The 17,431-nt window shown below is 37.1% G+C and overlaps 1 protein-coding gene across 7 annotated transcripts; it reads left to right on the top strand.

Annotated features, from left to right (window-relative positions):
- Nucleotides 1–14,895: 14,895 nt before the first annotated feature.
- LOC110764009 (NAC domain-containing protein 1-like) lies at nt 14,896–17,416 on the top strand. Of its 7 annotated transcripts, none has more exons than XM_088248023.1 (8): nt 14,896–15,186; nt 15,294–15,592; nt 15,831–15,980; nt 16,082–16,306; nt 16,399–16,530; nt 16,638–16,802; nt 16,902–16,987; nt 17,103–17,416. In XM_088248023.1, exons 1-8 carry the CDS (start codon nt 14,940–14,942, stop codon nt 17,191–17,193), a joined length of 1,395 nt encoding a protein of 464 aa, XP_088104149.1. In that variant the 5' UTR covers nt 14,896–14,939; the 3' UTR covers nt 17,194–17,416. The 7 variants fall into 7 exon arrangements, with proteins under 7 accessions (XP_088104149.1, XP_088104150.1, XP_088104152.1 ...); XM_088248024.1 differs by having other exon boundaries at nt 16,076–16,306; nt 16,411–16,530; XM_088248026.1 differs by having other exon boundaries at nt 14,897–15,186; nt 15,849–15,980.
- Nucleotides 17,417–17,431: the final 15 nt, after the last annotated feature.

The raw sequence follows: 17,431 nt of genomic DNA, 5'->3' as shown, positions 1-17,431 counted from the left end.
TACCGTATTGGTTAATAGTGCCGTACACATGAATAGTAATTGTACTGGCAAATGTACTGTACGCATGAATAGATACGTATTCATGACCTGATGAATAGTACCATATACATGAATAGTGACGTATGCATAAATATTAACCATTTGGGGTAAACCGTCACTATATACAAAAGGGAACCTGCAATTCCTTAAACTCATGGATGAGTAATTAAATGAGATGCCAGGAGATCCTCATGGACAATTATGTAAAAGACTAAAGTCCTGAAATATGTACAGGAATTTATAAAAATGTCCATACCATGAGAATATGTGATTTTGGCCTGAAGTTCAAATCTGGCAATATTGAGAACCTGAAGTTCCAACAATTAAATGGACAACCCTTGAGGTATTATTGCGAATTGTGGAACACCACATATTTCTTTGGACATAAGAAAATGATGAATTTGATAAAGTTCGATTATGTTACAATCGACACCTCAAGAAAGAAATATATTTTGTGAATTCCGGTTGTTAAGAATACACCGTGAAATGGATAATATCAGGATAAACCTCAAAGGATAACAGAAAAGGAGCATACAACAGATAGATTTTCTTCACCTGCAAGAAAGGAGCAGGCTCTGTTAAAATCTATAAAATTCCATTATGTTCTGGAAGCCTCTGCAGGAAGAGGACGACGCCTCTTAAGCTTAGCCATGAGCCACTCGTGTTCTTCCAGAATCTTTTCATTGGAAATCTGCAGCATGTTAAGCCTTGTCTGCGTATCAGTGGAGTATGAACTCACTAGTTTCAACAAGGCATTATTCTCCTCTTTAAGTTTCTCAACCTCCTGTTGAGACTCCTGAAGCTTTCTCTGAAGAGAAGAATTTTCAGTGTTCAACTCCTGAATCTCATTTGCTCTAGCACGCAAACGATTAGCCATGTTAGAAACAGAAGCAGCACTCTGAATGCTAAAAGCCAATGAGTCATCAATGGCCTCTTCTTCAGACCTCCAGGTTAACAACATGTCATCCATAGGAATAAGGAAATTCCTAGCTACTGTGACAGCAGTAGCATCATTCATCATCACAGAATCATCAACTGTGAGATGACGATTTTGGGATGCAAAGGATGGCTGCCATATTTTGATGTCACGAGCTGTTTTGGGGTCAACATTTAAATCAAGATGATTTGGGGGGGAAGAAGAGGAAGCCATTTTTAGAAGGTTTTTGAGGAAAGTTTTAGAAAAACTGGACTTTCAGAGAATGAAAAGGAATTGAGTTGAAACGCAGTTACTCCAATCAGATGTTACAGATGCAATATCTATAGGTGGAAATGTGGCACCGTATCCAGGATCCCAATATTTCCCCGGATCCCCATATTCTTCTTCTTTTCCCAGGTTCCAAAACTTCACGTGGTCTCCAGTAATGTCTGTCGGCACTTTCGGCGTTTCCAGGATTATTTTCATCAAAGCTGATCCTGCTTTGCGGATTTCACGGAGTTCCTTTTTCAAAAGCTCCCCGAGAATCTCGCAAATCTCTACGGTTAATTTGAAATTCACCGAATTTACTTATTCCCCTTATTTGTGTATAAATATGTTACTAACGAAATTTTCTTTGCAGAACACACTCAGTTTCCTCCAATTTTCTTCATATCCAATGATGCAATATCTACTTGTTTTTCATATTAGTGAGCCCTCGATGTGCTTTAGAAGCGAGACTATCTCTGATCATCCATTCTGGAAGCGAGATTATCCCTGATCACGTTTCCGCTACATCAGGGAACTGCTAGAATGAACACATGCTCTGATCTCCTGAAGTTCTCCTTGACTAGGAGAGATGAGAGTTTGTAGTTTGCTCCCACCAGCTTCCTTCCTTGATTGCTTACCTTACCTTGCAATCAATATCACAATTTTTTGTATTTTTTCTTTCTTTTTTATAACTCTCTGTTCATAAGGGATTTTGTTTCTTCAGATCCACCATCAGAAGAACAAATCCATGTAGTGATCCTAACACTGAGGGTTATATTTTTGACAGAAACAGAAGGATTGTGATTTTTGCTCTTGCAGGATATAACTAGATCATCAAGCATCACATTATATTTGCAGAACCGATACGAGCTTGAATGATACTTGAGAAAAGTTTCTCCCACCTAATGATGTAAGAAATACTTGTGTTATTTCATGCTTGTACTATTATTTTGATATTTTGTACTACATCCTTAAAGGTAACCAAATGAGGAGATAAGGCCGTTCCGGGAGAACGCCGTGCAAATGGCTATTCCAGAAAAGTGGCTTGTATCGTTCTAATATGTATCCATGAATTATTAATGCAAATTTCACAGATTGCAAGTTGGATACATTGACAATACACTGCACAGATTAAAGTCCCATAAGAATAGAATATGGGTATAGCAGTGATCAATATGATGCACGCCTGTTGCGTAGTGATCGGTGCATATTTACATATCATTTTGTACCCTTCTAGCTTATGATTTGGTTATGTTTTTGAGTTAAACTTGTGCTTTTAATCCTTTTTGTGTTTATCTTTCAGTTCATTGAGCTTTAGGTAATAATGAGGGCTTTGGATAGTAAATGATGCAATCCATGCATGTTAGGGCCTAATTTGGATGAATGGATGAAGAGCTTAAAGACAAACTCAATTTTGGCTACAGTCCCCTGCCAGCTCAGTTTCGTAGGTCATATTGCAAGCTTTGTTTCAGCAACCTACATAGCTCGGATGAGGCCACATTCTTCATGAAAGTTGTTCCAATGGGTGTGTAATATAACATATCCAACATTCAGCCCCATTGGATAAATATGGAGTCTGTTACCTAGCAAACACAGAGCCATGCTCAGGATGGATTTTATCAGCGCGCAAAATGAGTTAGCAATTTGTTTTGGCCTTAACTTCCTCCTCCGACCTTGGATTGGCCCAAATGATATATGGCTGGAAAGAAGACATTCTGAACTTCAAGTTTGAGTGCTTAAAGTCTTAATTTGCTTAAGGGAAGCCCAATTCGTAAGCCCTTGAAGTTGCTGGTCATGCTGACCTCAGGATGAGCTATTATTTCTGGTTGGAAGCTTGGTCATGGTGACATGAAGATGAGCTAGGGCTGCTGGTGGGATTTATTAGTGAAGTGCATCAACCATTTCAGATTTTATAAAACAAGTGTTGTATGCATTAGCCATACTTAATTCAGATTTTCAGCTTCCTTAGGCCTATATATAGTGAGGTTTCCCAAGTTTGTAAACACACCCCAAGGGGGGGAGCTCTCAAACACTTCTCTAGAGCTCCCTTCCCTTCTCTCCCTCAAATTCTCTTAGTTTTCCTTTCTAGTTCTCAATTCTAGCTTTCTTTAATGTTTTCTTAGTTGTAATTTATTTTTCTTGTAATGTACATTCTTTCTTAAGTATTCAAGTTTAATTAGTTTCCAAGTTTCAATTATGGTTTTTGTTCTTATTCATTATGCTTATAAGTTAATATGCTAGTTTGAATGATTGATCACCATTTAGGCTTGCATGTTAGCTATCTTGGTTTGAATTAAGAGTATACACCATGCTTTAATTCGAATTGAACTATGAATAGGAAGAGTATGTATGGACATTCGACAACAGGGATTAGATACATGCTTGGTTGTTTAAATTGTTCTTCTATGCTTAATGGGTTCCTAATGCTTAATTTTAGGTTAGACAACAAATGATCAAATTAGGGAATTAGGAACACAAGGTTATGACCACACACCATGGCTTAATCATACTTTAGCTAGAATCAATCCATTAATCTAAATTGAACTTGGGAACTTATTTGCTTGAGTTACTTATTTCTTTCTTCCTTGTTTTATGTTCTTTGTTTTTGTTTCTATTTTGTGTAGGGAAACTAAATTGGATCATTCAATCACCAATCCCTGTGGAATCGACCTCGCACTTACATATGCTATACTACCAACGGTTCGTGCACTTGCGAGTATCACAAGTTGAGGATGCAGCTTAATCCATTTTGGTGCAGCTGTATCTACGCAACAAGTTTTAGGGAAACTAAATTGGATCATTCAATCACCAATCCCTGTGGAATCGACCTCGCACTTACATATGCTATACTACCAACGGTTCGTGCACTTGCGAGTATCACAAGTTGAGGATGCAGCTTAATCCATTTTGGTGGAGCTAAATCTACGCAACAAGTTTTTGGCGCCGTTGCCGGGGATTGGCAACATAGTTTGGTTCTATTTCTTTTCCCTACTTGTTTTATTTTTATTTTTCATTTTCATGTTTTTCTAGACAATTTCAAGTTTTAAAGTTAATGACGTTAATGGACAAGTTGTGTTTGTAGTCCAACAGAAAAGGACAATTGCCCAACAAGCAAGAGAACTGGGTTTAAGTCCCAGCTTACACAACCCATTGGTGCTTGTTGCTTTGAAGCATGGAATTGGATGTGTGTTGATTTTCCTTTTCATTTTAGTTTTTATTTCCTAATCCTTTTAATTCCATTTCAAGTTTGTGTGTTTGTTTTAGTAATTTATGATAGCTTAATAAAAATGGAGAGAGATGGCAACCTCAATCATAAGAATGGGAAGTGTGGAGCAATGGGAGAAGTCGCGACCTCCAAGTGCATCCATGCTCGACCTAATCGCTTCAAGGGGGAGCATTTCAATCCTTTCTCTTCTTTGAATTATGTTTATTTCCGTCATTGTTTTTACCTTTTGGTCCGCGAAGAGTTCTTTGTTTTTCTGTACTGAATCCAACCATATAAAGAACCTAAAATTTGGACTTACGGTTGGAAAGTTATAGCCTAAAAACTGAACAGAGGTCGAAGCTGAAAAACATAAAAACGAATCTGTCCAAATGGTGATAAACGGGTGATAGAAAGTGCTGTTTGTTTTTTTTGTTTTTTGTTTTTCTTTCTTTGGTTTCTTGGTTTGTTTCTTTTAGTACAACAATTTATGTTGTTTGTTTGAATTTGTTTAGAGTACTTAGTTCATTTTCGTTTATGGTTTGTTGTTCCATTTTATCTTAATTTGTTTTTGTTTCTTATCTTAAAAATTTTAAAAAGATTTTTCATATGAGCTGACTTATGGTAACTCCAGTGAGCACTTCCGTCAATACAGTGTCTAGGAGTTCTATAGGCGACACCTTCGGTGTCTAAGAAGTTTGGGTTTTAAGCGGGACCATTGTGACCCCTCCAACCTTCCCGGATCCCCTGGCTGTGTTTTCTGAGGCCCTTAACTGGTCATCCGTGAGTTGCTTGTATATTGTGTTTTTTAAATTAAGTTTTTTTTATTTTCTTTGTTTTCTTTTCTGTTGAGTCTTTGTTTTTATTTTGTTTCTGTTTTTGTGTTGTTATGTTAGTTTATTTATTTATTTACGTGGTATGGTTAGTTAGTTTATTTCTGAGTGTTAAAACACATTTTTATTTCAAACATTGCATTAAAAAAAAAAAAAAAAAAAAAAAAAATTTATAAAAAAAAAAAAACAAAAAAAAAAAAAAACATCATCATCATCATCTTCATCATCATCATCTTCTTCATCTTCTTCATCTCCATCATCATCATGGCTTGCCTCTATTTTCTCGCACTTGTAGAATCTGCAGCAGCTCCACATGGTCCTCATTTTTTCTCTGCAGTGCTTCCACGTGCTGATTGGCACAGTAGAGCCGCTTCTGCAAGTCCGCCACCATAGCCTTCAAGGAAGCTATTTCCTCGCTCATCGCGGCACACTCCCTTGTCCTCGCCAGTAATCGCATGCCCAAATTGGTAGCGGAGACCGCGTGGAGCACAGTTAAATTGTGGGACTCCTCTACCGCTGCCTTATCAGACCTCTGTGCCACATGCAGATGATCTGTCGGAGTGAGCTTGCTGCTAATCATGCCTCCTAGCAGCACTGCTCTGTTCGACAGTGCCTCAGAAAAGTTCGGTATTGCCTCAGCAAAGTTTGAGGCCGTGCCGTGATGATATGTGGAGTTTGGGAAGACAGGAGTTGGAGGAGCCCTTGTCTGGGTATTCGGTGGTGCAAGGGACAGCTCAAGGTCGAGATCATCAAGGTGAATGCATGAGGATGCCATTTTTTTGTTTCTGGATTTTTTGATGTTTTTCCTTGAGTTTGCAGGAAGAAATGCTGGGTATCATCCGCTTGTAGAGGCGTGCTTTAAATAGACATATGCTAATGAAGGTGCCAACACCATTTCGGATTTCCCGGGCATGCTCGACCTAATCGCTTCAAGGGGGAGCACCTTTACTTTCACTTTACTTTTTTTTTTCCGTGTTTTCTGGTGTTTTATTGTTTTGCCCGTTACTTTCATTTTCTAGAGCTTTGTGTTTTTGCCTTTCCCTTTCGGCTATTATCTTTATTTTATTTTAGTTAGGGAACTGTGCTTCCATTTCCGTTTGTCGTCTTCGTTTGATTTAAGTTTGGAAAGTGTGCTTTCTTTTCCGTTTTCTTTTTCCTTCTGCAAATTTACTCTTTTATTTCCAAAACAAAATAAAGACAAAAACAACCAAAAAAATAAAATAAATTAAAATAAAAACATCAATAATGCAGTAGAAGTCATTTCTTCACAGTGCTCAGTGTCTCGACCATTGGAGCTTTGAGTTTGGCCCTCTGGCTGTCCTCTTCCTGGGCTTCATGCACAGCCTCTTGGGGCTCACCACTTGAGCTCCCAAAGATCGCAATCTTAGCTTGAGCGTAACTACTCTCACGATCTGCTTGCTTGCGTTTACCCGGTCGGTCTAGGTCTTCCAGCTGTTTTCGCATGTCGCGAGAGTACAACTCTACCATCTTTGATAGGTTTCTATTCTCGTCCCGCAATACTTCTAGCTGGTGTCGATTCACCTCCACTATCCTTGACCTCTCCCTTTTCAAGCTTTTTATAGCAGTCTGACACTCTTCAACCATACTTCGCTCCGCCGCCAACTGAGCTTTAAGCACCTCTACCTCATGGGACTTCGCAAGTAGGCGATGACCCAAACTTGCGACTGTTGCTGTACTCTGCACGCTCAGTGCCAGGGCATCGCTCACGACCCGGTTGTCATCCCTTGTCCCCAGAACACGTATATCTTTAGGAGTCACTAAATTTCTAGCCACTCCAATGGCAACATCGTTGTCCAGGAGTATTGAGTCAGTTACTGTCACAGGCCCCCGTGCGGAAGCAAAGTAGGGCATCCATACTGGTGCCGCTGCTTGGCCTCGTGTCTGAGTCGGTGGAGCTAGGTTGAGATCCAACGAAAATGGGTAGTTAGAGGCCATTTGATTTCTCACTCTCTTTTCTTCTTTCTTTCTTTTCTCTTTTGTGTGTTTCTGAGTTTGTGTTTTTTTTTACCCTTTCTTTTTACCTTTTATAGACTTAGTCTGCTAAACCCTAGCCGCTGTGGTTCTGAGTTCTGTGCGGCCCTTACGGCTTATCTCTATATGTCGCCGCACCCGTTTCCCAACCCCCCTTAATTGCATTTTCACCTTTCACCACCTTCTAGTGAAAAAGTCGTCCCGCTTCACCCAAGAAGCCAATAATTCTGGCTTGGGGGATGTGACAGCTGCTTCTGCGCGGCGACACGTCCCTCGCCCCTTTCACCCGTGACTTCCCAGGAACCAAGGCATCAGGGACCACACATTTTCTTTTCAGAAATCCCGCCTTCGCGCTCCCAATTCAAGTTTCATTTTATTTATAAAAAAAAATAAAAATAAAAATAATAACAAACGTGTGGGCTTCAGATTTCATTGTGGGTTAGGTTTTCACCGTTGTTAGGTTTCAAGGTGGGTTAACTTTCTTGTGGGCTTTGGGCTTCAAAATATTTTTTTTTTTTTTTGGGTTTCAGAATTGATTAGGGTTTACTGTTTCTTTTTTGTTTGTTTGTTTGTTTGTGTTGTAATTTTTATTTTATAATTATTTTGTTTTTGTTTTCTTTTGTGATTTTGTGATTTTTTTATTTATTTGCTTTAATACCTTTCATTTGTTGTTATGACATTGTTTGTGGCTAATTTTTAAACATTGAGGACAATGCTCATTTCTAGGTTTGGGGGTATTGGAGTTTAGCAAGTAAACTTGGTTTTTCTTAAAAAAAAAAAATTTAAAAAAAATTTAAATTTCTTTCTTGTTTTGAATCTTGTTTAGTCACTTTCCGAACACATTTGATGAGATTGTGATAAATGTTGCATGACTTAAATAAAAAATTGAATTTTATTTATTATTTATTTTTTTCCTTGTAAATTTTTATTGTAAAAAAATAATAGTTAATTAATTAATTAATTTGGCATCGTTCTAGCATGACATGTTCGAAACCTTCTTTGCACTTGCCATTTGTTTCATAATTTTCCAATTAAAGGATTTGCATGATCTAAAGAATTGTATGAATCACAAATTAGACTTATTTAACCAACTATATAAAGTGAGCTTTTGAGCCTTGTACTTCAATTCATGAGTGTTATTTACATACTTTTATTTTCTTGTCATCAAAGTTGTTGTTTGATCTCATTATTCATTGATTTGGTTGAACACTTAAAAGTCATTCATTCTTATGCAATTTGATTTCATAACATTTAAGAAGTGATATTAAGGCCCTCTTTGGATCGTTTGTGCCTTTCAAGCTAACCTTATGCATGCTTAAGCATGATTTTCCATTGTTTACCATTTTGAGCCTACATGTAAACCTTTTCTTTCATTTAACCAATTATATTTCCTCGCCTTAGCCTGAAAAACAAATATTTACCTTTCTAAGGAATTCATGAGCTCTAATTCGGATATGTTTTTCATACTAAGTTTGGGAATGGGTGTTACATTTCGAAAAAGAAAAAAAAAATTCACACAATTGGTGAAAGAAAAGAGAAAAGTTGTAATTAAGTGGTGGTTGAATGAAATTTCATTTTTGGGTTTCATTTTTGGGCCTTCAAAATAATTTGGTGTTTGGAAAGGAGTTTGAATCAATGTAAATGAAGGTATAAGGAGTTTTGATCATGTAAAAGAAAAAAAAATCTAATCGTGATGATTCGAAGTCTTGTAAACAATTATTTTATGTTCTTACATTTTGAGTTCCTTGGACTTTGTATTATCCATACCCTTCATTTCTTACTCACCTTACACCCTTGGCCCCATTACAACCTATGCTAAAGACCTAAATTGATCTTAAATGTCATGTGGTTGAATTGCATTCATTTTTCTACTTTTAAGTGTTTGTCCTCCTTCTTGAGATCATATTAATGCAAGTTCTTCATCTTCCTATTTTTGAGTTAAGTACCTTATGATTTAACTCTAATCCCATGTCTATAACTGAGTGTTGCATTGTAGCCCTCTTCTGAGTGATTCATTTGTGAGAGGACAACTTTGGTGAGATTTGAAGTTGCATTTGTGCTTGGTATGATTTTTGAAATTGTGTGGAAACTAAGATTGGGGAATTTGTTGCATTTGGCTATCACACTACTACACTTTGAGCATATTATGTTTTGAACTTTGCCGCTTTGTGAATAATGTCTAAAATTGAGCTTTTATTGTCAAAACGTTTAAGTCATGTGCATGAGTCATTTCTCTTCACAAAATGTTCGGAAAGATTGTTTTGAGTTTTTATTTTGATTTTGTTTTTTTTGTGTTTTGTGTTTTGTTTTTATTTTTATGTTTGTTTTTGGTTTTGGTTTTGCTTAAGAACTAACAAATCTAATAAGTTTTCTAACCATTTTGTTTTGTAGAGTTAGAAAAACGTTTGTGGGTATCGTAACTGTTAAACCCTCAGGAGACACAACTCCTCCTACTAGGGATGCCTAGAGGTTTAAAGGCTTGTTGCATATGCTCAATGCAATCGAGTTACCTACGAAAGTGGTCTAGTTAACTTCTTGTTTGTTTTTATCTTTGTTTTCCTTTTGTTTTGCTCGAGGACTAGCAAAATCTAGGTTTGGGGGTATTTGATCGGTGCATATTTACATATCATTTTGTACCCTTCTAGCTTATGATTTGGTTATGTTTTTGAGTTAAACTTGTGCTTTTAATCCTTTTTGTGTTTATCTTTCAGTTCATTGAGCTTTAGGTAATAATGAGGGCTTTGGATAGTAAATGATGCAATCCATGCATGTTAGGGCCTAATTTGGATGAATGGATGAAGAGCTTAAAGACAAACTCAATTTTGGCTACAGTCCCCTGCCAGCTCAGTTTCGTAGGTCATATTGCAAGCTTTGTTTCAGCAACCTACATAGCTCGGATGAGGCCACATTCTTCATGAAAGTTGTTCCAATGGGTGTGTAATATAACATATCCAACATTCAGCCCCATTGGATAAATATGGAGTCTGTTACCTAGCAAACACAGAGCCATGCTCAGGATGGATTTTATCAGCGCGCAAAATGAGTTAGCAATTTGTTTTGGCCTTAACTTCCTCCTCCGACCTTGGATTGGCCCAAATGATATATGGCTGGAAAGAAGACATTCTGAACTTCAAGTTTGAGTGCTTAAAGTCTTAATTTGCTTAAGGGAAGCCCAATTCGTAAGCCCTTGAAGTTGCTGGTCATGCTGACCTCAGGATGAGCTATTATTTCTGGTTGGAAGCTTGGTCATGGTGACATGAAGATGAGCTAGGGCTGCTGGTGGGATTTATTAGTGAAGTGCATCAACCATTTCAGATTTTATAAAACAAGTGTTGTATGCATTAGCCATACTTAATTCAGATTTTCAGCTTCCTTAGGCCTATATATAGTGAGGTTTCCCAAGTTTGTAAACACACCCCAAGGGGGGGAGCTCTCAAACACTTCTCTAGAGCTCCCTTCCCTTCTCTCCCTCAAATTCTCTTAGTTTTCCTTTCTAGTTCTCAATTCTAGCTTTCTTTAATGTTTTCTTAGTTGTAATTTATTTTTCTTGTAATGTACATTCTTTCTTAAGTATTCAAGTTTAATTAGTTTCCAAGTTTCAATTATGGTTTTTGTTCTTATTCATTATGCTTATAAGTTAATATGCTAGTTTGAATGATTGATCACCATTTAGGCTTGCATGTTAGCTATCTTGGTTTGAATTAAGAGTATACACCATGCTTTAATTCGAATTGAACTATGAATAGGAAGAGTATGTATGGACATTCGACAACAGGGATTAGATACATGCTTGGTTGTTTAAATTGTTCTTCTATGCTTAATGGGTTCCTAATGCTTAATTTTAGGTTAGACAACAAATGATCAAATTAGGGAATTAGGAACACAAGGTTATGACCACACACCATGGCTTAATCATACTTTAGCTAGAATCAATCCATTAATCTAAATTGAACTTGGGAACTTATTTGCTTGAGTTACTTATTTCTTTCTTCCTTGTTTTATGTTATTTGTTTTTGTTTCTATTTTGTGTAGGGAAACTAAATTGGATCATTCAATCACCAATCCTCGTGGGATCGACCTCGCACTTACATATGCTATACTACCGAACGGCTCGTGCACTTGCGAGTATCACAAGTTGAGGATGCAACTGAATCCATTTTGGTGCAGCTGTATCTACGCAACACGTAGCAAATGATATGGATTGAAGTCCCTAAAGGACAATCCTTTAACATGTCAATGGTAATACAGTGCACGCTTGATGCGTAGCAAATTATATGGTTTCAAGTACCATAAGGACAATTAATTGACATGTATGTATTAATCTGTGGCATGCCTGTAGCATGACAGATATATGGGTTCTAAATGTTCCAACTCCTTAAATGGAGATTATCCACGCCCTACTGTAAAATAACGCTCTACTGGAGGTTATGATCCACATTCTCACATAATTCATTCTATAAGATATGTCTGTCTGGAAAGAGACAGTAAAAGCCCCTTGAAGTGGCTCGGGTACCCAAAAGCAAAGAAACGCTTATAATTGATGCATGCGCATGCACATGAGAATGGTGGGATCATGAATTGATGAATGAAAATTTTGATTTTGGAGTAGCTACTCAAATCATCAATGGGCTGTGTTGATTGGAACCACGTTCTATTATTAAATGTCGACAATATCATTGGCCAAAATGGAAAGAGGCAATTCCATTACAGATGAGAATGAACGTGAAAGAACAAACCCATAGTACGAACCCCAAAAGATGTTATACTGAAAGATATACTTGGGTGTTCAGAATAAATGGGAATATACCCATTTTGTATGACACAATGTTTCTGGCAGAAACAAGGAATGTTGGGTTTCTCCATATTTACAGATGCAATTGTGCTTTCCTATTGCACATCTACTGAGACCAACATATTATCTTTAAGGGTTATTAAATGCACGTAGCATATCGCCAGACGCGATTCCCTAAAGATGTATCAGCAAAACAAATAGCTGGATATAAAGCTATATAATGTGTCATGAAGTATAATCTCTTAAATCCATGAAGGATTGAAATTGCATGAAGCAAGTCCTTGAAGGACGTATGCATGAAGCACAAATTTTGTACTCAATACTAATATGTATAAATTGCCTCAGTGAGTACACTAATTACGATATGGTTGCAACCCATTACAGCTCTTAAAGAGTTGATAATTGATCAAAACTCATGAAGAGTTAATACTTGGTTAAAACTCCTGAAAAGTTCAAGTAACATTTGTCTCGGCTTGAAGATCGAGCATTATGCCAACGAGATTCTTGCTTATACTAAGAAAGTATTGAAGCATTTTATGTGGATTATCCGTTGAGCACTTAAATGATTTTCCGGAAATATACTGGACTGGACATTGTATTTTCCAGGTTTTGTTAGATACGCGGACTTTGAAAATTTCTATGATTTACATAGAGATAGCTCACTGGAAATATATTTACTTACTCAACTACATGAATTGTTGGTGGCTACATCATTCACTCAATTCGAAAGATCTTTTCTCTAGAAAGATAGTAATGAAGATATCAGGGGGAGATACTCTTCAGGGGGAGCATCCAACAATATTATAAGACTGACTCACAGAAGCAGTGTCAACTATGACATTCAGAAAGATGATCAACAGTACGGCTTAAAGATATTTTGCCAATCATCAGGGGGAGCGTGCTGTCACTAAAGACCTTCACACACTGTACTCTTTTTCCTTCGTTCAGGTTTTTATCCCACTGGGTTTTTCCTGGCAAGGTTTTAACGAGGCAGTGTCGCACGCACGTCAATATACACAGAATTTTATGTTACACATGGTTATGTACTCTTTTTCCCTTCGACCAGTTTTTGTCCCATTGGGTTTTACTGGCAAGGTTTTTAACGAGGCATATTTCATATCATTTGTGGTCTCCAAGGGGGAGTGTTGTAAAGTCAAGAATGTGGAGCCCAAAATGATAGGGTCCACTACTTAATTGATTGAAGAAAATTCTGAAGATACACTGCACATCCACGGGGAGCCGAGAGACCTTCACGAGTCTTCTATTTACCGAATAGTTAGCCAAAGCTTTTCATATAAAACTATGGCTTCATTCTCGTTTGTATGGTGAGAGATACAGAGAAAGACTCAATGAAAATATCATAAGAATATTTCTATCACTATTTGAATTCTCTAAATTCTCTCCTCAATCTCTTTAGTTTTATAACAAGGTTTAATTATATTATAAACTGTCTTTAACATAACAGTTTTGATGTGATCAATAATATAATCCATATCATACAGTTTTGAATCACCCCATTTATGAATTACACTTTTATTGTGAAATTCACAGTGTGGTCCTATCTTTATTAATTACGTTGAAGTACATATATGATTCTCTCAAAAAATAAAATAAAAGTTAGATGATTTGATTTATTAGAAACGTACAGTAGCAACTGGCAAGTGGGGAATATATAAAGAGGGAAAAGAAAGAAACAAATGTGAATGATGGTACTTTATTTGGTCAGATAATTTGAAGAAGACTACCTGGTGAGGAAGTTCATGAAAGATTACTTGGGGAGAAAGTCTTAAAAGCCTATTGGACATCACCATTCTCCAATCACAAAATTCTGAAATATTTTTCATAAATAGAGAGAGAGAGAGGAAAAAGATGGATCCCTCACCCACAAACACACAATCACATCAAAATCAAAACCATTATCAGTTGGCAGTGCCAAAATTCTTTTTATTTTTTTGGATTTTTGTTTATAGGATGGATGGAACAGAGCAGACTCCAAATTATTACTTGAAATGCAAAAAACTGATCAAAGATGGATCAAGATTCAAGATGAAGATCAGCCAATCCCAATGGAATCTGGAAAAGGTGAGGAAATGGAGAGGACATTTCCATAGTCAAATGTTTGTTTTGTAGTTTCATGCTTTTCCACATTTCCGCCTGTTTTGGTTGGTTAGCAAAATGTACTTTATGCACTTTAAATGTAAGCATGTGTATTTGTATTTAGAAGAATCTAGAATTAAACAATCTGGAACTGTGAAAACCCCATTTGTGTACTCTTGTTTCAGTGCAGCTAGAGTTAAGTTTGGTTAGCAGTGCCAACATCAAGTAGCCCATTTATTTAAAAATAAAAATAAAAACTATCGATGCTAAATACGATTTTAATTTCTTTTCAAGCACTCTCATACCTTTCTTCTTCTTTTTTAATAATAAAGATGGCAGATTGATGCTACGTACGCGATTTTTATTTATAATTTCTACGATATATGGCGTTCATCTAAGGAAAAAAAAATATGTCAAAAGTTAACTTGACGGTAAAACTGACAGAGGAATCAATGATGTAAGAAATCATAATAAGAGTTGTTTTTGACAATTTTTAAGAGATGGAGACCACGGTTGTAAATTGTAATTGCCTCCTTAAATTTACTCTTATTCTGTTTAAATTTTGATGTGGAATTCACTGTAGGAAAAGGACCTCTAACAGATTTCCAAAATGTACACTATTCTTAGAGTTGAACTTCGAAGAGCGGTTGATGAAAAAACAAAAAGAAAAAAAAAAACGCGTGTCGAGTCAGCAACACTTGTTTAAGAAGTTCAGGACTTAATTCCTTGGAGAGATTGCGTGATCAAACAGCAGTGACAGTGTGACTGAGTTTGTCTATAAAATACAACCTCACTCTGCTGATGCCATTGCAGCTTCTTCTTGATTGCTTATTATATCTAGAGAGAGAGAGAGAGAGAGAGAGAGAGATGGGAAGCAAGTGCTACAGAAAAACAACAGGAGGGGTTCCAGTGCCACTAGGGTTCAGATTCCATCCCACCGAAGAGGAACTGTTGGATTATTTGAAGAACAAGAGACAGGACAGGGATTTTAACGTTAACCACATACCCGAGATTGATACCTGCAAGTACGACCCTTGGGAAATACCTGGTAATAATCCCTTAAGCTATCTTGTTCTGTTTGTAGTTCTTGGTACTTCAAGACATGAATTGGGTTGGTTTCAAATTTTGATATTTTGCTTTGTGTTGCATTTCCAGGGCTCTTGTTCACAGAGCAAGACTCTCCATATCATGATATGGAGTGGTTCTTCTTCAGCCGAAGGGATTATAAGTACATTAACAGCAATCGCTCCAACAGGGCCACACCGCATGGCTCCTGGAAAATCACTGGCAAGGAACGTATGATCAGGGCTCGAGGGTCCAACGCTGTCATTGGGAGGAAGAGGACCATGACCTTCTATGAACGTTGTGTGCCGAAATCGAAGAAGACCAACTGGGTCATGCACGAATATAGTCTCTTTGAAAGTGAAGCCAGTCCTGATCCTCAGCTGGCCGAGGTCATTCTCTTTCATCCATGCTTGATTATTTACCAAGTTTGTTACTTGGTGCTGTGTTAGGATTATGCAGCATCAAGTTTTGTCTATTGGATTAGTGTTTCATGTTTATCATAGTGGTGGAGTTTTAAATGCACAAAAAGGTTGTGTAATGATTTTGATGTGTGTTCTCTTATAATAGAATTGAAATTGATGGTAGTTGATAGCTCAATGTGGGAAGGTACTAATGATTTTGATATAGGGTCTCCAACTTATGCAGAGGGATTTTGTTGTCTGTCGATTGAAAAAAAACCCTGATAAGAAGGATACTTTAGTCTTTGCTGAAGGTGAACCTAGCAGCTACAATTTGTGTAATTGTGAAGATCAAGCTGCAGCTGATGTGACTCCAGAGGTGAGAATGAGCGTGCTCTTTTTCTTTTGAACATTTTTCTTATGAAACACAAGAATTTTGCGGATCTTAATGCTTCACTCTTTTGTGCACTTTAGTCACAGGATCACAGCCCCTCCACACTGCAATCACCAGCATGGATAGAGCTGGGAGATGTTCTGCAAGCTAATGGCCTTAATGAAGATTGTAATGATATGCAATCACCATTTGGAGATAATGACTACTCAGTTACCGATAAGAATGATATTTCAACCTGTGATGAAGGTGAACCCCATGGCTTCACCGTTACTAATATCGAAAATGAAGTCGCATATGATATGTCTCAAGAGGTGAGTATAAACATGCTTTTTGATGTTTTGATAGGAACTCAATATAAGGCAAAATATTATCTCGAAACTTGATCTACATGTTCTTAATCCAGCTATATGCGCAGCAAGAAAAAAACAGCTATATGCTCACGCCTCAGTCACCAACATTCAGGAATCTAGAAGATTTTATGTATATTGATGCCTCTGATTTTGGAAATCAAACTGCAAATAATTTGGTTCTAGAGGTGAACCCAAACATACTTCTTGGCATTTATGATACTATAACTTCTTAGTATGGAGTACAAGAAGTATACATTAACTTACGCTTGCTTGTCTGTGATTCTTAATCCAGCAGCCATGTATTCAGCAGGCACAGGATTACCACTCTTTCACACTGCCGTCACCAATATACAGCGAACTGGGAAGCGTCGTCCCTCATGTTGATATCTATAATAATGAATGGCAATCTAAATATGCTAATTTTGAAAATCAAACTACAAATGAAAGGATTTCGGAGGTAGAATGAGCATACTCTTTTGAACATTTTGTTATATAAACTTCTTATTATGGATTTATCCAAACTTAACCGCTTACTTGTTTATAATTCTTAATATAGGAATGTCCTCAGCCAAAAGAGAATCTGAGATCAATCTTATCTGCATCTCAGCTAGCGGATTACACATCGCAGCTGCTAATGAACACGTAAGTGGGAAATGTTTTGCATGACTATAACTACATTGAATGCATTGAGTTTTAATCCCAGAAAGTTCTTGAATAAAGTTATTGTTAACTAGAATTATTACTTCCATGAAAACAGAGAAGAATGTCAAATGAGGCCTTGTGAAATAGGCATAGAAGGGGCAGCTGGGATGAATTGGGAGGGCTCTCATTCTTTCATTTTCCCCTGAAGCCGTAGATCGAAGTCCTCTATGGAATAATGTTCGCACCAAGTTGAAGTTCTAGCCTTAGAGCAATGCTTTTGTTCTGCAGTTGCTATTCTGGAATTGGCGCATTGTAAGAGCTGCTCTACATGACTGCTGGAATCTCAGTCTATGCATATGTATTATTGAAGTTTGAAATATAAGTATTGTTTGGAAGTTAGAACCTTAATTATTGAAGTTGCAATTTGTTTTTTTACAAAAAGAT

This window comes from Prunus avium, chromosome 2 (genome assembly GCF_965620075.1).
Source record: "Prunus avium chromosome 2, drPruAviu1.hap1.1, whole genome shotgun sequence".
NCBI lineage: Eukaryota > Viridiplantae > Streptophyta > Magnoliopsida > Rosales > Rosaceae > Prunus > Prunus avium.
Note: the sequence above shows the minus strand (reverse complement) of the source record. Positions and strands in the feature narration are given on the sequence as shown.